Source organism: Rhincodon typus, chromosome 20 (genome assembly GCF_021869965.1).
Source record: "Rhincodon typus isolate 14 chromosome 20, sRhiTyp1.1, whole genome shotgun sequence".
Classification (NCBI taxonomy): Eukaryota; Metazoa; Chordata; class Chondrichthyes; order Orectolobiformes; family Rhincodontidae; genus Rhincodon; species Rhincodon typus.
In genome coordinates this window covers 43,744,203-43,768,890 of record NC_063351.1, presented here as the reverse complement: position 1 = coordinate 43,768,890, position 24,688 = coordinate 43,744,203, and the positions used below count along the sequence as shown (strand labels likewise).

General features: G+C 41.6%; 1 protein-coding gene across 2 annotated transcripts in view; it reads right to left on the bottom strand.

The window, feature by feature from the left end:
- zfyve27 (zinc finger, FYVE domain containing 27) overlaps nt 1-24,688 on the bottom strand; it is a 161,547-nt gene that overhangs the window by 3,738 nt on the left and 133,121 nt on the right. For both annotated transcript variants that reach the window (XM_048609058.1, XM_048609057.1), the window contains one exon: nt 308-354. In XM_048609058.1, the coding sequence (XP_048465015.1) occupies nt 308-354 (47 nt within the window). The remainder of the gene's footprint in view (nt 1-307; nt 355-24,688) is intronic.

Below are 24,688 nucleotides of genomic sequence, written 5' to 3'. Positions count from 1 at the left end.
CCCGCCCTCCGACAGCGCAGTGGGCCCCCGAGTCCTGCCCTCCGACAGTGCACTGCCCTTCATTCAGTACTGCCACCTGCGCAAAGCCCTTCTTTTGACAGTGCAATGTTTTGTCAATACTGCAGTAAAAAAAAAAGTGTCTGGCTAGATTCTTGCGCTCAATTTTATAGATTTTGAACTCAAAACCTCCTCAGCCATCCTTTACATCGCTGTATAACAGTTTCAAATTTTATATTTAATTTATTTAAAAAGATAGACATTATGCTTATTGATTTAATACAGAATTACTTTTATAAAAAACACTCACTCGCTTCTTCAGAACTGAAAACGTGGCACTGCAGCTGTTACAATTTCCTGAAATGAGGGGAAAAAAAGTATAATAAAAACATAAATTAAAAAGCACAGCTATTAAAACAAAGCTTCTTCCACCCTGACTCTGCATTCCTCTTCTGTTATTATACTCTTGATTGCCACAGCATGCTCTGGAGCAATCATTAAACATTAATTCACTTGAATTATAGTTGTCATAAATGGTCTTTCATTTTGTCCCACCTTATTGGAGATCATCGCTGAACTGCATCAATTAAATAAACAAAAGTCACAGGACTGCATTTGTCAGAGCAAGACGATACAAAAATAAGAGTCTTTCCAGCAAACAATGCTGCATGTTTTAGGAAAGGGGAGAAAAGTGTCATGGGTGAGGATGTCACAACTTACTGATAACCTGCTCTGTGCCTGAGCTCGGTGATGCCCAATTAGTTTTTGCCCCTCCCCTGCATGACAGGTAGAAACATTGCTTCACCCAGTACTGGGATTTTGCTTAGATTCCAGCCGCCCGGTATTCCATTGCTATAGTGACACAAACTACAAAAATAGTTTGCATCTGTACAGCACCTTTGGTGTAGTGAAAGGCCCCAAAGCACCCCACAGGAGCGTCAAACAAAATTTAACACAGAGCCACAGAAGGTATTATCAGGAAAGATGATTCTAAAAAAAAAAAAATCTTGGTCAGAGGTTGACTTCCAAGAAGTTCTTAAAAGGAGAGAGAGGTTTACAGAAGCAAATCCAGTAACTGGAGCCACCACAGCAGATCGCATGGGGTACTAACGACAGTACGACGAGAATCAGGGGTGTGCAAAAGGCCAGTTCTGAAGGAGCGCAGAGATTCTACAGAGAAGGGCTGTCAAACAGAAGGAGGTCAGAGATAGAGAGAGGCAAGGCTGGGAAGGGAATTGAAAAACCAAAGACAGCAGGCTAATTTCATCCTAAAGCCAAGCCAACCTCTTTTTTCACAGGTTGTCTCACACCCATGGAAATTCTCAGATACTGCTAACATTTTAGAATGCCATTTTGAAAACAAGTTAGCACATTATCCAAAATGTATTACTATTAACAATTTTTTTTAAAAAGGTAAAAGAAATAATAAGTAGTAATTTAGTTTTTATCATGTATTTGCAATTGACTTTAACCCTTCAAACCTAGCAAAGTTCCTCTCTCCCTGGACCAGCCTCTTCATAAATTTTCCAGCTCACAGGCTTTTAATACTACAGCAATGAAATCACTCAAAGACCAGGATCAGCTTTATTACAGGGCTAATAATCACAACGGAAGTAAGCATTTAAAATCCAATTTTAATTAAAAAATAATAAAATTTAAGTGTTTTCTTTCCTTGTCGTCCTTTTATTCCTTTCACTTCAACTTCACTGTGCTCTCCAATTCCCCATCGCATTTTCTTTTCATTACTCAAGTTTCACTTCTATTCTAAACAATGCTTCCTTTTTGAACCACCGTAAAAGTTATCGCCTGTTTCTCTCACCCTTCCCGTCTCCTCTTCCATTTTAGGCACATAAAGCGCTTATAAATACCTGATTTTAACTCTTTCATAACTGTTCAAGTGGAGTGCCATCAGCCAATCTAAAGCTCAGAATGTGAAGAGTGATACCGTCACAGAGATTAACTTTCTTTAACTGTTCTATTTCTGTACAGGATGGGCTGTCTTAAGCCAGTCTGCCTCTGAGCATTGACCAGATAACTAACTTGTGTATGAACACACGGACTTCTGGCTCCACAAGTCACTGTTACACATGAACATCGGAGGTCTGTACTGCGGCAGTACAGGGAATGTAGGTTGCGAGTTAGGCTATAGGGAGTCAAACAAAGGGAGAAGTGAAGGCACGATTTGAAACCGAGCTGAATGGTCAGAAACAGAGAATAATAGTCAATGAATTATTTTTTGGGCTGGCGGAAGGTTTGTCATGGAGTTCCTCAAGTGTCAGCATTGGGTCCTTTGCTTTTCCTGCCACATATTAATGATCCAGATCTTGGTGTGTATGAGACAATTTCAAAGTTAATATGAATGACACAAAGCTTGGAAACATTGTAAACTGTAAGGAGGACAGTGCAGAACTTCAAAAAGGATATTGACATGTTGATGGAGTCGGCAGATAGGTGGCAGGTGAAATTCAATGCAGAAAAGTGAGGTGATGAATTTTGGTAGGAAGAACATAGATAGGTAATATAAAATAAGAGATACAGGAGCACAGAAACCTGTATGTATTTGTGCACAGATCACTGAAGGTTGTAGAACAGTAGAGAGCTCTATTAATACTATAGAGCATTAGAGTAAAAGGCATCGAGTACAACTGCAAGGAGGTAATGCTGAACTTGCATAAGACACTTGTTAGACCTCAGCTTGAGTATTGTGTACAATCCTGGGCACCAAATTATAGGAAAGATGTTAATGCATTTGAAGAAGTGGAGAGGAAATTTTTAAGAATGGGTCTGGGGAAGAGGCTTTGCTGTGTATCTAGATAGTCAGGGGACAGTGTTGCATGGCAGGAACAGGCTGGTAGAGGACCACTGTGTTCTGATGTTCAATCTAAGTCCCATTCCCTCATATGCTTCTGTGAATGTGTTATGATGGTTTGGAGTTCAGCCACTACGTGTATGCATACACCAGCATTGTTTGCGTACTGCAACTTAAGGACAGAAGTTAAGGTGGTCTTGGACCTGGATCAGAGGCAATGCAGGTTGAACACTTTCTCACTCATCCAGTAGAGAAGATCAACTCAACTGTGAAGCTTCAATGATATAGCATGGAGTATTAAGCTGACGAGAATGAAGAGAAATATTAGTGTGATGACATAGCCTTGATTGACTTGTTCAGTAAGAGCTACTTACACAGTGTAAGCAGTCATGTGATTGTTTGACCAATTTAGGAGCTTTTCATGCTTTCAGTATACAGTGTGATGTGCTGTCTAAGTATCAGCTATTTATGTGAAAGGTAGCTAAGGAAGTGAAAAGAAAATAATGGTTTAGATAGGTAGCATCCTTAGCCAAGGTCGAGAGCAGCAGGGTTGAGTATTGGGGATGCAGGGTACAAAGAAACAGTGTGGAGGTTCTAATCTTTTCTGCAAGTATGTCGCTTAATATTTTGAAAAAGCCTTCATGCACCAAGCTGAAGTAGGCACATAGCATCTTGGTGCAGGTGCTTGCACTTTTACCTTACAGCCAGAAGGTTGCAGGCTCAAGTCCCACTCCATGACCCAAGTGCATAGTCTGACCTGCTACTACAATGTTGCCATTCTTCAGATGAGATGTTATCAGCGAGTCCTCACTTGCCTTTTCCAATTGCTCAGTTGAAGATTACTTATAGCTACTTGAACAAATGCAGGAAGTTCTTACATTATGTCAATCATTCTGCACTCAACAACAAATTAGTAGGTGATTCACCCCTAAATGGCAGCTACATTGGTCTACATAGCAATATTGGCCTCCTCAAAAAAAGAGTAGTCCACTGCAATCAAAGCTTTTCAGAATATATAAATATCATTATAAAGGTGTTACATGAACATAAGCACATCCTTTATTTCAGTGACAGAGGGCCCGCCTGCTTGATGAGAGCTGGGCGAACCTCATTCCTGTGCAACTATGAGCTAAGAGTTTAATGTAAATATGAAGCTTTGGAAGCACTATTAACAAACAACACTGCAGGCATCATTAACAGAACAATCATGATTACAAGAACAGAAATCAGATTGTTCTGCATGAGTGCTTTGCCTCCGAACACATCAATGTCTCAAGACAGAAATGCAGTTGAAAATGCACAACTCTCTTGTGGGGATATAGTTGCAACATCAGCTAAGCTCAACACCATCCAGGACAGAGCAGTTTCCTGCATAAGGTGGACGAGATGCTCAGGTTTGCAAACACTTAGAGTCATAGATATGTACAGCACAGAAACAGACCCTTTGGCCCAACTTGTCCCCGCTGACCACATATCCTAAATTAATCTAATCCCATTTGCCAGCATTTGGCCCATATCCCTCCAAACCCTTCGGATTGAAGTACCCATCCAGATGCCTTTTACATGTTGTAATTACACCAGCCTCCACCACTTCTTCTGGCAGCTCATTCTGTACATACACCACCTACTGCATGAAAAAGCTGCTGCTTAGGTACCTTTTAAATCTCTCTCCCTAAACCGCTCTCCTTAAACTTATGCCCTCTAGTTTTGGACTCCCCAACCCTGAGAAAAAACCTTGACTATTCATTCTATCTATGCCCCTCATGATTTCATAAACCTCCATAAAGTCACCCCTCAGCCTCTGACGCTCCAGAGAAAACATCCTCAGCCTATTCAGCCTCTCCCTACAGATCAAACCCCCCAACCCTGTCAACACCCTTGTAAATCTTTTCTGAACCTTTCAAGTTGAACAACATCCTTCCTATAGCAGGGAGACCAGAATTGAACTCAGTATTTCAAGAATGGTCTGTACAGCGACAACATGACATCCCAACTCCTATATTCAATGCACTGACCAACAAAGGTAAGCGTACCAAACAGCTTCTTCACTACACAGTCTACTTGTGACTCTACTTTCTTCCTGTGTTTGTCTTAGCATCTACCTGAGCTTGCTGGAAATGTTCGAGATGGTTGACACTTTTGTAAGTGCTTCTTCTCCAGTTTTAGCAAGAAATTCTCACAGGTCATGGGGATGTTGCATTCTTTTGAGAAAGTTTCACGACACTGAACACGATATTGATCCTCCCCTAAATCCCAATGTATTTATACATCCATAGAACATAGAACAGTACAGCATGGTACAGGCCCTTTGGACTATGGTGTTGTGCTGACCTATTATCCTAAGATCAAACTGCCCTGCATTCCCTACATTATACTATCATCCATATGCCTATCCAAAAGTCGCTTAAATGTCTCTAATGTATCTGACTCCACTACCATTGCCGGCAGCGTGTTCTACACGCCCACCACTCTCTGTGTAGCATCTAATGAATGCACACTGCCTACTCAATGAGGTGACTTTGATAGCATGTATTTTTCCTATGACTTCTACTGAGAAGGGCAAGAGCAGGAATGTTACAGGAACACTGCTTGATGGAATAACAGGGTAAACCACTATATGTAAACACACTTACATAAGCTTCCCATTTTGCAACATTTCAAAAGTTGGGTTTTCAAAACAAGAATTTAATGAAACCTAGAGTAGTCTGGGAGATTCATGTACTCATCTTACAATGTCAGTAAATGGCCTAAACTTAGAGGCAGGATTCCAATTAGGTTCATTGATGATCCACTTAAAGACAACGATCACTGAGCCTACTAGGGTTTAGTGGTGGCTTGGGATTTAATCAGACTTACCCAAATCTCCCCTGCAGCCACAGACCTGCTCAGTCAGCCAGACAGCCAGCAACAGGGAAGGGTTCCCTCATTCAAGGCACTCAGTACCCATTTACAGGACATGGCATTGGAAGGTGAGGAGGGCGGCTTCTGAAAGCCATCCTCTATTCTCACTTCTAAACACCACTACTCCCTCCACCACTGGCCAGTGAGCCTAATCCCAATCCACCTGCTTATCTTCTCGGATCCTGTGATGGTCTCTGAGCATTATCAGCATTGGCCACTTCTTCCGATCGCGTTGCCAGTGATGGGGAGCTAGATGCTGGCCTCTGATTGGCTGTCAATTCCCAGGAGAGGCATTGCTTGCACAGGAGGTCCTGATAAGTGCCTGATTGCACTTAAAATGAGAAGTGATACGAGGTTCCCAATGGTTCTCCAACTGCTATAGGGGGTTGAAAGATCTCTTGTTGTATCAACTGAATTCTGCCAATGACGTGACATATCTTGTGTTGCTCTATTATCATAGGACACGTTTTGGTGAAGAAGTTCGGATTGATAACAATAGATGGTATAGATCAACTCCTCTGAGTGCATTTCTCCTCGTTCCAAATAGACTGGGCATAAATCTTGGCAGACCAACTTTGCCAAGTTTGCTCAACTGTTTGAAGAATTTGCTTGCTGCAGCTGTTACTTAATAGCCCCTCAAAAATTGCTCAAGCTGTTTTTTTTTTGGAGCAGAGAAATACAGTGTTCCCTGGTGAGCCTGTGTCTTGTGGATGTGCTGGAAACCAGCTCTGTGAACTACATCCCTTCCTCTTTCCAACGTGTCATATCTAAACAACATTACCACTATCCAGAGGTGGCAGGGTGGAAGGAGGAATGTTTTGGAAACATTGTACATTTGCGCTCTCACGGTGGTACTTTATTCAAATAAGCACACAATTGGTTTATGCCAACAAGGTCTGAAATGTTCAGCAAACTAGTTCAATGTATTTGTTCTTTCATGAGCTCAAGTTCAGAAAGCGAAGTAAAGTCATGTGTCTACAAAGTGGTTTCTACTCGGTCCATGGAAAGAATATAACACGATGAGTTGAACGGCTTTTCTGAAGTGCATAGTCTTGTATGCCTTTAAATCACATCACCTTTCATAACGTGCTTTAATTCTACAATATTTACGCTGGATGAAAAAACTTGAAACTCTGAACCATCCAAGCTCCTTTCATTTTTCACTTTAAATTTAATATCAAAGTCTCATGATGCTAATGATAAAATGTTATAAGGCAGCAGTGTTTAAACTTTTTGCCTCCGGCAACCATTTAAAAATGCACCAAGAGTATTAAATGAAAAACTCAAATCCTACTTACAGTAATACTGCTGTAAGAGAGAGACATGTAGCTTAAACGCATTCATCAGAATAAATGGAAAAATGCAAAATTTCAAATGATTATACCAACTTGAACTACAGCAGAAAAGGGTGCTGACTGCTTGCTAAGTCAACTCTAATTGTCTACTGTGTTGCTGTAAAAACGCAACAGAGAGTGATAGGCTCCCCAAGCTCTTGGGTAATTCAAAAAGGGGCAGAGGCTTGAATGCATGGGGTATGTTTCAGAGAACAGGTCATGAGTATGAAATGTGTCACTTCTGGCAAGCATTAATGTGCAAAGACATCTAGTTGAAGGTGCTACCTTTTGACGACATGTCAAAGCAAGGATGGGTCTGCCTTCTCAAGCAACAGTACAATTGTGATAAAGAGCAGGGGAGTTATCCTAACTGTTACTCATACCTCAACCAGTGTCACAAAAAAAAATTCAGATCTTCTGGACATTTATTGTTGTCTGGGCTTCTTGGTCTGCGTGCTTTGTTAGCTGCATTACCCAACACTGCAGCATTGCCTACACATCAGGAGGAGAATTATAGAAAAAAAACAATCAATCAATATATTCAATAATCATCACTGCTCCATTAAACTTAAAGCCACAACACACAAGGAAAACATTAATTTCCTAGACACAACGGTATTTAAATTAGCACAAGACACCAGGCATGAGTTAGCCACAAATACTTTGTTTTAAAAAAAGCTGACACACACTTCCATATACAAAAAGCCATCAGGCTAAACCCATGTCCTGAGGATTGATAAGGTCAGAGCTAAATGGTAACATGCTTGTCTTGAACACAGTGATTGCATATTAAGTAATTCAGAGTATTGTAAGAGAGGCTTTGAGATACGCTCAATACATTCCTATCAGCAGCAAATGCAAGAGTGCACCAGCCTGTGATCAGACTCCTCGCTGATTTTGTCCATTCCATTTATGGAGGGCGACTGATCTGACAGGTTGTCTCCTGCATGAATTTTCCTGGCCATTTTTGGGATCTCCAGGGCAAATTCACTCACTGCCACATGTATTTTGGTGTTGCTTGGGGATTAAATAATGTGGCTTCCCACTGTTGCTTGTGGCCATTCGGAAAGCAAGAGGACTCCTCATTATTCAACTTAATGCCAATTGAATGTCTTGATTATTTGATTGAAAGGCACCTGCTAGTGTATGGCATCACTGTAAACTATCCTTGGAGGATTGTAATTTTCCGAAAACAGAGAGCCCTGTACCTATTGCTTTGCAGGCTATGAGTCTCAGGAAGGAGCAACTTACTCCCAGGGAAGTGATGACTGTTGCATATGTACTTTGCTATGAAAAGATTTACTGTTAAGGACTCTATGTGCTGTGTGTATACAATGTTTTGACTCTGCCTGCCAGTTGGTTTGGGACATGGAAATCAATTAGTTGCTGTAGTGCCTGTTTCATAACTTATAACGTATTTTACGGTTTCAGAGTTAACCAATTCCTAATGACTGACTGATTATTAGATCATCATCAAAAACATGACAAAAAGTGTCAAATATTAGTGCACAAGAAAACAGCTTTCTTTCCCATAACCAGGCACACAGACCCATTTTGGAGCATTGGGATGTCTGACTGATGGGGAGGGGAGGGGAGGGGAGTACAAGAGGAATGCCTGCTCCACGCATGTCTCTAAGGGTTTATTTGTGAACTGGGGGAAAAGTTGGAAAGGTGATACTTGCCTTCCTACTTTCCAACTGGGTTTTACATCCTCCTAGAAATTTATTTATTGCTAGGCACGATTTGCAGCACACACAAGGCAGAGATACCACAATGTTAATGGGAAGTGTTTCCCTCCTCTTTTCTAAGGAAATCTCAATGCTCCTCAAGTGTAAACTCATCATGTCACTGTGCACTTGGAGCTATACTATAAACAGGAAACTAGCTGCAGCTGCCACAGAGGAGCCTGGCATTTCAGACTCCAACAGACCGAAGACGCAGGTGATGAAAACATAAATAATCTTGCATTCCTTGCACGTATGCTTTGAATTTTAAGCTAAACTGAAGAAAGAGGGCAGTGTAAGGTGTTAAATGAAGCTAATATCAAGACAATGAGTCCACACCATAAAGTAATTGGCAAGATGCACTTGAGTAAATCTCTTCTGCACCCTAAGACATTTTCATCCTTTCTAAAATGTGGCATTCAGAACTGAACACACCACATTAGCTTGGGCCTGATCACTGCTTTATAAAGGATTAACATAACCTCCTTGCTTTTCTACCCTATTTCTCTATTTAAAAAGTCCTGGAGCCCTTATATCTTCTTAACAGCCTTCTCAATCTGTCCCATCACCTTGAAAACATGTGTATTTACATCCCTAGGTCTCTTGTGCCCTTATTAAAATTATACAGTCTCACTTACTTGGCATTGCCTCTCCTCATTCTCCCAATCAAAACACATCACTTCACAATTCTTTCTATTAAATTTCATCCATCATGTGTCTGCCCATTCCACTGGCTTATACCTTCCTAAAGTCTGTTAGCATTCAGCTCACTATTTACCACATTTCCGCGTTCTATACCATTTGCTAATTTTGAAGTTAATTCCTGTGGTTGGACTGAAAATCCTGGGCTAAAATAGACAAGTTTTGCAGACTAAACTCAAATTCATTTACAATGAAGCAGGAAAGCAAAACACAGTTAAACAATATGATTGTCACAAATAATTCCAAGTAGGAGTTCAGGAGAAACATCTTTACCCAGAGTGTGGAGAGGATATGGCACTCACCATCACGCAATTGATGTGGTTTTATTTAGACAGTGGACTCCAGGGCTGCTGGAATCCTCAACAATCTTCTCCCAGATTACTCAGAGCCATGGCAGAGAAAATAAAACTTGTTGTTCATTCCTTCTCCTGATTCTCATTACAGCACAGGTCCAAGCCGCTTTCATCTATGGCCTGCAACCAATGCTAGGTTAGTCTGCTAAATCCTATCACTTCAGTTAAAAGAAAATACTTGTATTCACAGTGCTACAATCTCAGGATGACCCAGCATACCTTCACAACCAATGAAGCTGAATCATGAACTGAAGATTTGAATTATAAGGATAGGCGACATTGGCTGGGATATTTTTCCCTGAAGCATGGAAGACTGAGGAGTGACCTTATAAAGGTTTATAAGACCATGACAGGCATGGATAAGGTAGATAAAAGCCAACAGCTTTTCCTCATGGTAGGGGAGTCGACAACTAGAGGGCATAGGTTTAAGGTGAGAGGCAAGAATTACAAAAGGGTCCAGAAGGATAATTTTTTCACACTGAGATTGGTGAGTAACTGGAACATGCTCCCAGAGGTAGTGGCAGAAGTGAGTACAATTTTGTCATTTAAGAAACATTTGGACAGGTACATGGATGGGATAGGGATGGAGGGATATGGACTAAATGCAGGCAAATGGGACTAGATTAACTATGAAAACTGGGCAGTTTGGATAAGTTGGGCCAAAGGGCCTGTTTCCACGCTGTAAACCTCTATGACTATGACAGAAAAGTAAAGATGGAAATTTGGCCCAGCATGAATGTACTGTCTTTTTGCAAGGGTTATCCACTGCATCCCGCTTGATTCCTATGCCCCTAAATGTCCCTTTAAGTACTTGCCAAATTCTCTTTTGCAATTTACTATGGAATCTTTTTTCACTAATCTCACAAGCAATGAATCATCACAATTCATTGTGCAGAAAGTAAAATGCACATTCGTTTCTGGTGCTCATGCCAAACATTACATAACAGGGCCTCTGTTCGTTGGCCCTGCCATTACTGACAAGGTTCGGTGATGCGATCTCTTGGAGTTGTTCCAGAACAGCAACCACACTGGCATCTTGCTGACAATGTGGAAAATTGTTTTTGCACAGAAAAACCAGGACACATCTAATCCAACTAATCAATGCCTCATCAGTCTAATCGCGAGCATCAACAAAGCGATGGAAGGTGTCAACAATGCTATTGAGCAGTACCTGCTCAGCATTAACCTGCTCACTGATGCTCAGTTTGGGTTCCGCTAGGGGCACTCAGCTTCTGACCTCATTACAGCCTTGGTTCTCGGTCCAACCATCTTCAACTGCTTCATCAACGACCTTTCCTCTATCATAAGGTGGCAAGAAGCATTCATGCCACAAAAGTGCCAGGCAATGGTCACCTCCAATAAGAGAGAATGTAAACATCACCCTTTGACATTCAAGGGTATTAACATCATTGAAACACCCAGTATCAACATCCTTGGGGGGGTTACCATTGACCAGAAACTGAACCAGCCATATAAATACTGTTACGAGAGCAAGGCAGAGGCTAGGAATCCTGCAGCAAATAACTCACTTCCTGACTCCCAAAGCCTGTTCACTATCTACAAGGCAAATGTAGGAAGTGTGAAGGAATACTCCTCAATTGCCTGGATAAGTGCAGTTCCAACAACACTCATTCCACCCACCACCAACACTCAGAAGCAGCAGAGTGTACTATCTACAGGATTCACTGGGAGAAATTCACTAAGCCACCTTCCAAACCCATATCAAAACTCAAAGAAATATGGATGCTGGAAATCAGAAATTAAAACAGAAATTTCTGGCAAAACTCAGCAGGTCTGGCAGCATCTGTGGAGAGAAAGCTGAATTAACATTTCGGGCTTTGTGAACCTTCTTCAGAACTGATTTTAATGAGAAAAAGGTTGGTATATCGCTGAAGGTGGGGTGGGAGAGTGTGGAGTAAACAATAGGTGAAGATGAAGCCCAAAGAGAGAGAAACAGTTGAATACACAAAGAAATGGGTGAAAATCAACCTGGGATAATCAAAAGGTTGTTTGTGGAGCAGTCCATGTGATGACAAGGTCTGGTGTGTGGGGCTTGGGGTGAGGACATGGCCATTGTCAGCCACTATATGGTCCCCATTAGCAGCTATTGATTCTCCCAGGCCTGACCTTTACCCATTCCTTTGAGCATCCAACTGCTGTTCTCTCTCCACTTATCAATTACTCAGCATATATACCAACCTTTATCCAGTTACAATTAGTTGTGAAGAAGGGTCAATGTACCCAAAAAGTTATGTTTTTTCTCCACAGTTGCTGCCAGGCCTGCTGAGTTTTTCCAGCTTTTTTTTTAAACCTTCCAAACACATGACCACTTTCATCTAGAAGGTCAAGGGAAGAAGGTACATTGGAACACTACCACCTGTATATCCCCCTTTGAACCACTCACTGTCGTGACCTGTAAATATATCTTTCCTTAAGGAACCCTGGGACTTTCTCCCTAACAGTACTCTGGGTGAACATGCACAAGTGGACTGCAGCGGGCAGCTTACCTTCACGCTGGCCCAATCAGCAACCCATATCCCATAAATGAAAATCAAACTTGGATCACCACTGAACCAGCACAGGGCAGTTCACAGGAGGAAAAATGGTTGAGAAGAGGAGAGTTGTGGTTCAAGAGTTAGGTTAAAATTGAAGAAGCTTCTGAAGGGATAAGGCAGAAAGGGTTTGCAGAGACAGTGTCAGTGGAAGGGTTCAAAAAGGGAAAGGTCCAGCCAGACATGGAGGAACAGAGGAAGTAAGTGATTACGCAGGTTGAAGGAGTTCTAGGGACCAGGATCAGAAGAAATTCCATTTGGAGTGAGGCATAAGGTACACATCAAAAAAAGTTGTCCGTCAGAAAGTCTAAAACTTTGTATATAAATGTTTTCACTGTAGCAAACTAAATTTATATATTTCTAAAAATGGTCTCACTGTATATAGTAAGATTCTAAACCTTGCAAATCTCCAGCTCTTACTCACTCCTTAAACACTTTTGCCAGATGATGTACAGTGGACCCTTGGGACATGTTTAGGTAATTAAAACAACCACTAAAATGTCAGCTTAAATAAATATTTTCACTATCTCAATTATTCACTCTGGCAATCTCACATGTACACGTATTGTTGAATTCCACCCCAATGAAGAATTCCCCTTTTGGCTATTGATTGTGAGCTTTCTTTCCTAGTCTAGAATAAAGTACAGTCCACAAAATGTCTCTTACAAACACATGAATTAGAAGCAGAAGTAGGCCATTTGGGCCTTTGAGCTCATTCTGTCATTCAAAAAGATCATGGCTTATCTGTTTATGTTCCGAATTCCCATCTGCCCTGATAATTCTTGGTTAGCTGTCTAACAATAATCACCTTGAAAATATTCAATGCCTTCTGCTTTCTGAGGCAAAGAAGTCCAAAGATTCACAACCCTCAGAAAAAAAAATTCTCCTCTGTCTGAAAAGGATGAGCTCCTAATTTTAAAACACTAGTCCTGGACTCACCAATAACAGGAAACATCCTTTCCACATCCATCTTATCGAGACAAGTCAGGATCTTATACACTTAATTAAATCAGCCTTTACTCTTCTAAGCTCCAGTGGAAATAAGCACAGCCTGTCCAGTCATTTTTTCTCATAAACCAATCTACTCATTCCAGGTATCAATCTAGCAAACCTCCTCTGAACCACCTCCAATGCATGGGTTTCTGCCAGATACTCAGTTTCCTCCCCCAGTCCAAAGATGTGCAGGTTAGGTGGATTGGCCATGCTAAATTGCCCCATAGTTTGTTCAGAGATTTATAGGCTAGGTGTATTAGTGATGGTAATTGTGGGGTGGTCTGGACAGGATGCTCTTCGGAGTGTCAGCGCAGACATAATGGGCCGAAGCCCTCTATCTGCACTGTAGGGATTCTAAGACTCAGTGCTATACCTCTATAAGCATTTGTTGCCAATCCCTAACTACCCTTAAACTGAGTTAAAAAGCAGTTAAAAATCAACCATATTGCTGTGGGTCTGGAGTCACATGTAGCGCAGACCTGGTAAGAACAGCAGATTTCCTTCCCTAAAGGACATTAGTGAAACGAATGAGCATTTACAACATCAATGATAACTTCATTGCTATCATTACTGAGACTGGTTTTACATTTCAGATTTGTAAAATGTGAGTAAAATTTACCAAGGTGCAATTTAAATCCATGCCACAGAAACATCCAGTGACAATTGTCACCATGCTACCACCTCTCCAAACTAGATGCTGATCTCCCATTGCATTACACATGGAGGGTCAAGACCAAAAGTAGTTTTCAGATGAAAAGGGGTTAGAGAGTAGATAACTTGAGGTACAACTATCCTAATTTTAGACCACAACAACTTGCCGTTACATTCTCTATTTCTATTACAAATGTTGAGGTAATTTTGATCCTAGACAAAAGACAGAAACAAGCATAATTGAATAGCTGCCATCTAAATTCAAATTACAACCCTTAAGCTCACATTTATAGTGGGTACTGTCAATATAGACTGGCCACACTAATTACATCTTACCACAGTTGTTTTACATAATAAAGGAGGGTGCAGGTGGAAGGAATTTACAGCTTGTTGAGTTTACACAGGCATTATGAATACAAATGCAAAAAATTTATACTAGAGAAAAGTCAACAGGTAGCATGTGCATGAAGATGTTTATAGATTTTAAGGGATTCTCCTTTTGAGGTGGTCAGTTAAGAGCAATTGCAGCTGCTTCAACTGAGGATCAGCAAGTTTAGGTAGTAGGAATTAATAAGTTTGTAAACTGGACTCACACAGCACAGTCTAACCACATTAAAGTTTGAGGGTTTGAATGTTATGGCACAGAACTGGCTGATTTAGATCATGAAGATTGTATCCCATGCTTTACGCTACGTGCAACATTATCTAATCTTGTTGCTTCCTCAAGCCTTTGTATTCATAGACAACTGATTTCTTTTCTTACGAGTTTAAAAGGTCTTTATGTTTTCACGTTCCCAAGCATGGACCGGTGAAAAATAAGAATATTTTTAAAAATTCAGTCAGTCATTCTTACAGGCTGCTGCACTACTCATTAACTTGCACTGAGGAGACAGCTGTCCAACTGTCTTTGTATGCACACAACCATGGCAGAATGGCTGAGCCTAATTCTATACAAGCCCCTCACAAACACACACTCTCTCACTGGAGAGCACTCAGAACCATGGTCAACTCTTTCCTCCCCTCTGGTCATTTGGCGACAGCCAATTGTACACACCGTGCCTGGTCCTCCATTTCAAGAACAGCCTAACTCAGTGCAAATGAGGATAGAACTCAAGGCTACCTCTGGACACAGACCTTCACAACTGGTTCATTTGAAAAGCGATCAATGAGTTTCTTTAAGTCAGTACGTATTTAGCAACTTGGATGTCTTTTGCGTTCATCAGTAACATTCTTTACAGATTACAAACGGATACAGAATTCTTTGTCATATAGCACCTGGTAGTTACACAAAACCAATATTTTCCTGATGACTGTCATAAAATTTGAATACATGTCTTGCTGGATTCCTGTGCATCAATCTGCTTTCAAACTTCTTCTAGATGAAGACTAATCAAATCAGCACCTACTCTAATGGAGTTGGTCGCAATCACTGTTAGTCGCAGTGCTGCTGGTGGATGAATAGTCAGCCTTCAAGTCTAGTCATCAATGCAAAGCCTCCTGAATCCCAAAGCCTGTCCTCCATCAATAGGGCTCAAGTTAGGAGTGTGATGGAATACTACCCACTTGCCTGGATGTGTGCAGCTCCAACAGCAAGAAGCTTGACATCATCCAGGACAAAGCAGCTGCTTGACTGGCACCACATCCACAAGCATCCATTCCCACCACCATCGAAGCCGAGTAGCAGCAGTGTGTACCATCTACAAGATGCATTGCAGAAATACACCACAGATCTTTAGACAGCATCTTTCAAGCTGACGACCACTTCCATCTAGAAGGACAAGATAAATGCAAGGCATTGCATTTTGGTAAGAACAACAAGGGCAAGTACGATGGCTCAGTGGTTAGCACTGCTGCCTCACCGCCAGGAGCCTGGGTTCAATTCCACCCTCGGGCGACTGTCTATGTAGAGTTTACACAATCACCCCCCCGTGTCTGCGTGGGTTTCCTCCGGGTGCTCCAGTTTCCTCCCACAGTCCAAAGATGTGCAGGTTAGGTGGATTGGCCATGCTAAATTGCCCATAGGGTTCAGAGATGTGTAGATTAGATGCATTATAGGGGGATGGGTCTGGGTGGGATGCTCTGAGGTTTGATGTGAACTTGTTGGGCCGAAGGGCCTGTTTCCACACATGATTTGGAAAAAAGGGGTGCCACGGACCCGTGTTTGATTCACCCTCGGGCGACTGTCTGTGTGGAGTTTGCACATTCTCCCTGTGTCTGCGTGTCCAAAGATGTGCAGATTAGGTGGGTTATGGGGAAGGGGTCTGGGTGGGATGCTCTAAGGGTCAGTGTGGACTTGTTGGGCTGATGGGCCTGTTTCCACACTGTAGGAATTCTATGATTCTATGAGGTCTTAGTTAATCGTAGGGCTCTGGGTAGTGTTGGGGAACAGAGACCTAGGACTTCAGGTACATACTTCATTGAAAGTTGTGTCACAGTTGGACAGAGTGGTAAAGGTGGTGTTTGGCACACTTGCCTTCATTGTTCACTCCACTGAGTTTAGTAGTTGGGAAGGCATGTTGTGGTCCTACAGAACGTTGGTGAAGCCACTTTTGGAGTATTGTGTACAGTCCTGGTCGCTCTGCTATAGGAAGGATATTATTAAATTGCAGAGAGTGCAGAAAGGATTTATGAGGATGTTACCAGGACTGGAGGGTTTGAGTTATACAAAGAGACTGAATAAGCTGGGACTTATTTCCACTGGAGCATAGGAGGTTGAGGAATGACCTTATAGAGGTTTGTAAAATCATGAAGGATAAAGATAAGGTGAATAGCAAAGGTCTTTTCCCCTCAGGTGGGGGAGTTCAAATCCAGGTGGCATAATTTTAAGGTGAAAGGGGAAAGATTTAAAAGGGACCTGAGAATCAACTTTTTCACATACATGGTGGTTCATATATGGCATGACCTGCCAGAGGAAGTAATAGATGCAGGTACAGTTACAACATTTAAATGACATTTGGACAGGTACATGAATAGGAAAGATTTAGAGGGACATAGGCCAAATGCAGGGAAATGGGACTATTTAGTTTGGGAAACTTGGTCAGCATGGACAAGTTGGACTGAAGGGTCTGTTTCCATGCGGTTTGACTCTATGACTATGGCAGCACATGCATGGGAACATCACCACCTTCAAGTTCCCCTCCAAGCCACTCACATCCGGACTTGGAAATATCGCTGTTCCTACACTGTCACTGGGTCAAAATCCTGGAATTCTCTCTGTAAGGGCACTGTGGGTCAACTTAAGCAAATGGACTGCTGGGGTTCAAGAACCCAGCTCACCATTACCTTCTCAAGGGGAACTAGGGATAGGCAATAAAAGCTAGCCCAGCCAATGTTGCCCACATTCCACGAATTAAATAAAAACAAAAGAAATGACTAACAAATACCATCAGCAGAAACAATGTATGTTAACAGACCAAAAGCAGTTAGTATTTATTCCAGACAACAAGGTGCAGGGCTGGATGAACACAGCAGGCCAAGCAGCATCATAGGAGCAGAGAGGCTGACGTTTCGGGCCTAGACCCTTCATCAGAAAAGGGGGAGGGGAAGGGGGTTTTGAAATAAATAGGGAGAGAGTGGGAGGCGGATGGAAGAGAGGATAGGTGGAGAGGAAACAAACAGGTCGAAGAGGCGGGGATGGAGTCAGGAAAGGTGAGTGTAGGTAGGGAGTTAGGAAGGGGATAGGTCAGTCCAGGGAGGACGGACAGGTCAAGGGGGCGGGATGAGGTTGGTCGGTAGGAGATGGAGGTGCGGCTTGAGGTGGGAGGAGGGGATAGGTGGGAGGAAGAACAGGTTAGGGAGGCAGGGACGAGCTGGACTGGTTTTGGGATGCGGTGGGGGGAGGGGAGATCTTGAAACTTGTGAAATCCACATTGATACCATTGGGTTATTCTAGTCCTGCGCTTTGAAGGTTTTAAGAAACATGCGTCTGAAATAACAAGTCAGTGCTAACAAGCAAGTGTGAGAAAATATGTTTTAGTAAGTGATGCCCTAGACTCACATTGCAAATAACACAGCATCGATCATTCACTGTAAAACATTTCTAGCCGTTTCTTACAACCAGACATTCCACACGTAGCTTCCTGAATGGGGTGTCAGTGGGAGCAAATCTCAGGACACTTGCAAGGGAACTGCTGCACAGTTCAAACTATCTAATCAAATTTATCACTGCCAGAGTAGGTAGACAACACTGACAGGAGTACAACATTAATTCTACTAATAAACTGCAACATTCATGTCAAGCTGCCTTCAAGAATGGCCACAATACTAGGAAGCCTTAAATTCTCCCTCATGTACTTATCTAGCTTACCTTTTATTGCAACTCTGCAATTTTCTTCCACAAAATGGGAGATGAAGTATTATAGATAGTGAAAATCAAATGGTAAAACAGAAAATCTAGGGAGAACACAGAACTAAGTAAATCATTTTTAATGGTGATAAACTGTTTTAACAATTTTATAACATGCTACTCTTTCCATCTCAGTTGAACATTTTTTGCCTCAACCAATAAATGTGACTTTGACAGCATCATCTAAATCCCACAAACAAATGAAAAAAACTCCAAGAAGGGTGCAGAGGACATTTCCCAGAATGATACGTGGGGTTAAGGAACTCAGTTATATATACAGTACAGAGAAGATATCTTTTGCATTAATTCATGAAAAAGCACTGGCTAGGTCAGAATTTATTGCCTGTCCCTAATTGCCCTGGCGAAGATAGTGGTGATCAGTCTTTATAAACCACTGCAGTCCTTGTGGTGTAGCGACACCCTCAGTCCTGTTAGGACGGGAGTTCCAGCATTTTTAGCCAGCGACAGTGAACTGTTAACAAAGTAGTTTCAAGTCAGGATGGTGTGTCGCCTTAACTGAAACTTGCATGTGATGGTGCTTCTATGCTTCTGCTACTCTTGACCTTCTACGTGGCAGAGGTTGTGGGTCTGGAAGGTGCTGTCTAAAGAGACTTGGTGAGTTAATGCAGTGCATCTTATAAATGTTACACACTGTTGTGAACGTACGTCAGTGATGATGGAATGAATTTGAAGGTGGTGAATGTGGTGCCAATCAAGCAGGCTGCTTTGCCTGGGATGATGTCAAGTCTCTTCACTATCGTTGAAGCTGCACTTATCCGGGCACTTGGGGAATATTCCATCAAATTCCTGACTTGTGTCTTGTGGATGGTGGCTTTGGCGAGTCAGGAGCTGAGCTACTTTCTGCAGAACCTTTAATCTATGGCCCACCCTTGTGGCCACAATATCGAAAAAGGTGGTCTAGCTCAGTTTCTGGTCAATGTAAACCCCAGGATGTGGGGGATTCAGCGACGGTAATGCCATTGAATATCAAAGGACCTTGGTTAGCTTCGCTCTTGTTGAAATGGTCATTGCCAAGCATTCATGTGGCATGAATATTACTTGTCACTTATCAGTCCAAGTCTGAAAGTTGTCCAGGTGTTGCTACACATGGACGTGGACTGCTTCAGTATTTGAGGTGTCATGAATGGTGCTGAACATTGCATAATCATCAGCAAACATCCTGACGTTGGATGGAAGGAAGGTCATTGATGAAGCTGGTGAAGATGGTTGGGTCTAGAACGCTATCCTGAGGAACTCATGCAGAGATGGACTATCTGCTGAGCTATTGGAATTGTTATTCTTAGAACATTAAAGGATCAGGGAATATTAAAATAGAGGTGGTCAAAATGTTGATAAACAAGGAGAGACTCTTTGCACTGGCAGGGACGAAAGTTAACAGACACAGATTTAAGACTAAAAACCAAAAGAACTGCAGATGCTGTAAATCAGAAACAAAAACAGAAGTTGCTGGAAAAATACTCAGCAGGTCTGGCAGCATCTGTGAAGAGAAATCAGGGTTAACGGTTCGGGTCCGGTGACCCTTCTTCTGAGGGGAGCTTTTCCAGCAACTTCTGTTTTTGTTAGAGATTTAAGATTATTGACAAAAGAAACAAATCAGAAATTAGAACTTGCACCTTAGAATACACAGTTTGAGAAAGCAACCTAACAATAACCTGCAAAAGGCAACTGGATATATTCCCTAAAAGGAAAAAATCTAAGCCTATGGGGAAAGAGCAGGGGAGTAGAACTAATTTTTTTTTGTAAGGACAATGGGTGTGAATGGCATCCTTTTATGAACGTTGCTCATCTCATTCTAGCAGAAATGCAAGAACCACATGTGATCACTAAGGGATCAGTAAAGCATAGAAATGGTGCGTGAATTACCCAGAGGTAGAAATTACAACAAAGGGCTACAGACATGTCCTTTCCCTTCCCAGATACTGACTACCTGCTGTCCATTTGGAGGTTTAAATTTCCTGAAATTATAAATTCTAACACTTTCAAACCAGGAGTTGGACGTGGAAAAAGCATGAGGTGGTCAGTTGATGAAGTGGTGGGTACAAGTTTGTCACCAAGACAGTCAGTGTTGGAGATAAGTTGCAATATCAATGAATGCTTTTTCATTTGTGATATTTCCTACATAGTCCTGGTCCTCACGCTAAATAACCCATTGATATATGAATATAGCTGCAAAACAAAATTGTTTTCATGTGTAATGCTCCACTAGTTTAGAGGAGTCTCACAAAATTACTTGAAAAGCATCAGGGAGTTCTCTCTCCTGCATCCTGCCTGACATTCCACCTTCACCAACAGCAGGTTGGTCCCTGTTGTGACTTCTAAAGGGCATAACAAGTGTAGAATAGGTATGTCACCTACAGCAGCAGTCATTTGCTTTCCAAAGTAATTCACTGAGTGGAGGGCAAATGACTGCTGCTGTAGGTGACATATCTATTCTACACTGTGTGAATTACTTTGATGCATTTTAATACCACGGCTGTGCTGTCTTGTAATTGTGATGATGGCAATTGTGATGATTTACAGATAAGAATCAATACAAAAGAACCAAACTTTTTCTGGCTTTTGTTTGGATTATTCAAGGTTTGATGTCCCGAGTGCAAATTGCATGCCTAGGATGCCTTATTGTTTTATTACTTCCATCAAAACCTCTTTTGGGATTTTCTATGTCTAAATCTGGAAGGTACCTTGCCTTTTTCTGCGAAGTAACAGCCTGGGAAGGGGATGAAGTAAGATACACAACTGTTGGCTCTGAGCTCACACAAGACCTCGACAAATGCTACTTGCCAAATAAATCCATCATTCCACACATCCGAGGCCATTACAACAAGAACTGGGAACACAATCCAACAAGATTCTTTTGCGGGCCACGAAGATAGTGTCTCCAAAATTCTCCTCATGCTCCCTCTACTCATTGGCATATTATAGAAAGAAAGAACTGCTTGCATAGATATGATCACACAACATCATTAAGCACTTTATAGTCAAAGCGTTGACTGTTGAAATGAAGAAAAATGCAGCAGTCAATACGCAAAGAGCAAATTCAACAAAGAACAATATGTTAAATCACCAAAACATTTGTTTTAGTGATATTCCTTGAGGTTTATTCCTAGGACCCCTGCTCAGTTTGAGTGGTACTTTTGACAGTGCACTGAGTTTGACAGTGCACTAGGACAGAAACCCACATCTTAGGTTAGTGCAGTTGATGTCGTTTATATGGACTTCAGTAAGGCTTTTGACAAGGTCTTGCATGGCAGACTGGCTAAGAATCTAAGAGCCATGGCATCCTGGGCAATTTGGCAAATTCGATCCAAAATTGGCTTAGTGGTAAGAAGCAAAGAGTAATGGTCAAAGATGTTTATGTGACCTGACGCCTGTGTACAATGGCATACCACAAAGTTTGGTGTTGGATTCCTCGCTGTTTTTAGTGTAAATGTTTGATCTATACATGGATGTAGGAGGTATGTTCAGTAAGTTCATAGATGACACAAAAATTGGTGGTGTGCTAAATAGCAAAGAGGAAAGTCTTAGACTAGAGGACAATATAGACAAACTGGTCAGATGGGTTGAATAGTGGCAAATGAAAAATTCAATCCTGAAAAGTGTCAGGGAAAGCATTTTGGGAGATCTATGAATACAAGGGAGTACCATGTTGAATGGTAGCATCCTAGGAAGTACAGAGGATCAAAGGGACCTTGACGTACACATCCATAAGTCCTTGATTAAAACCAGGACAGGTAGTTAAAGCAGCACATGGAATACTTGCCTTTTTTAGTTAAGGCATTGATTACAACAGAAAGAAGGTTACAAAGGAGCAGGATGTAATGCTAGTTAGACCACAGCTGAAGTACGTGTCTCACACTATGGGAAGGATGTAATTGCACTAGGGAGGGTAGAGGAGATTCACCAGGATGTTGCCTGGACTGGAGAGATTCTGCTATGAAGAGAAACCAGACAGGTTAGAGTTGTCTTCTTTACAACAGAGTAGGATGGTGGGGGAGGCCTGATTGAAGCGTATAACGTTATGAGGGTTATAGACGGGGACAGGTAGGGGGACACTTTTCACCTTATTAGATGGATCAATAATTTGAAATATTTTGAAAACCATCAAAATAGGACTGGACAAAGCTAGCCTGGGTTCATGAAAGGCAAAGAACAGTTAGAAAATCTAATGGAGTTTTTGGGGGATGTAACAAATAGGATAGATAAGGGGGACCTAGTGGATATGATGTATTTGGATTTTCAAAAGGCTTTTGATAAGTCCCTCATAAGAGTTTAATGGCCCAAGTTAAAGCACACGGGATGGGGGGAATATATTGGTATGGATCAAGAATGAGTTGATGGACAGAAAAGAGAGACAGAGAATAAATAGGACATTTTCCTGAACGGCAGACAGTTAGTAGTAGGGTACCACAAGGATAAGTTCTTGGGCCCCAGCTAGTCACGATATAAATCACTTGGATAAGGGAATCAAACGCAACATTTCCAACAAAAACGGTAAGTGCTAGAGAAACTCAAAAGGTCTGACAGCATCTGTAGAGGGAAAAACAGAGCCATTTTTTTCACCCAGAGGGTAGATAGGTATCTGGAACTCACTGCCTAAAAAGGTGGCAGAAGTGGGAATCCTCAAGATGTTTTAGTAGTATTTAGATGAGCACCTGAAGTGACAGTCCACACAAGGCTACAGACCAAGTGCTTGAAAATGGGATTAGAGTAGATGCTTGATAATTGGCATGGATACAGCCCAACTTCCATCTGTAAAAACTCTGTGACTCTCTACAACCTTCTGACTCAAAGATAATATTCATACACGATCATTTCCTGCCAACATTCACTTCTGTTTAAAAGAAATTCTGTACAAAAGCATTGCTTTTTTGTGGTATTCCTGACATGATCTTCCAGAAGCTAGGACAGTGGATTTCTGAGAACATGCAGACACTCACAGCCTTTTAACAGTTTTAAAATTGCTACTAAATGTAGTGTAACCTCAGTTTATTTAACTGCACCTTTTGAACTTTTCCCAGCATTTTCCTTACTAACTCCACTCGCGTGAACATTTCCTGGGTTGGATTAAACTCAAACAGCTTGTATGTAAAAACTTTGATCTGCCTCAGAACGTAGGCAAACTATATAATTCACCACACACGTTTGACATCAGTATACAATGATTACAGAGGTGACTGGGGGTGGAATTAAAGTGAGAAATAAAAACCTACGACTAAAACACATGGCAGTAAAACAGCAACTGGCAATAATGTATGCATCTTTAATCTAGTAAAGACATTCCAAGGCACCTCACAGGAGCGCAAGGACCAGAATAGCTTTTAAGGAGCATTTTTGAGGAGAAGAGAGAATTGGAGAAGGTTAGGGAGGAAATGCCTCAGGTCAGACAGCTGGAAGTACAAATTTTAATGAAGAAGTAAAGGAAATGTGGGGTGCATACAGGCCAGAATTGGTAAAATGTAAAAACTGCAATGAGATTCGGAGATTATAAAGATAAGGAGGGTCCAGGAGGGTCGAGGTGACGGATTTATGAAGCAACTTATAGCATAGGACGCCCTTTAGCCTTTCCAGTCTATGCTGGCTTTCCCTGGAGTATTTCATTCAGTTCCATTCTATGGCACTATCCTCATAACCCTGCAAGTTTATTTCCTTCAAGTGTCCAACCAATTTCCTTCACAAACTATTGGTCATCTCTGCTTCCATCAGTCTCATGGGTGGTGAGTTCCAGAGCATTAACACACACTAATTTAAGAATAAAGTTCTTTCCCACATCCCTCCAGCACTTCTTGTCCAAAGCCTTTAACCTGTGTCCCTTAGTCCTTCCACCAACAAATGGGAACGGTTTTCCTTGCTTACCTTACCCAAACCTGTCACAATCAAAGTCAAATCTACCGCCCTTCATTCTCCTTTATGTCAAGAACAACAACCCCAGCTTCACCAACACAACTTTGTCCTAAAATCGCTAGAACCATTCCAGTAAATCTCTTCTATACCCTCTCAAAAATTCTTACATTCTTCCTGTACTTTATAAAAGTTCAGTGTTACTTCCCTGCTTTGAACTCATATCTCTACATGACAAGATACCGTAGGCTTTGCTAATCACATTCTCAATATATCCTGCCACCTTTGAAGATAAAGGTATATATAGCCTACTGTGGGACCAACAGTCATTAGAGATTTGAAAACAAGGATGAGAACTTTAAAATTGATAGGAATGGGAGTCACTGCATGTCAGTGAGTAAGAAAAGGCATTCAAATAATATACTATGTTCCTTTTCCCTCCAAAAAAGAAATTCAGATGTTTAAAAA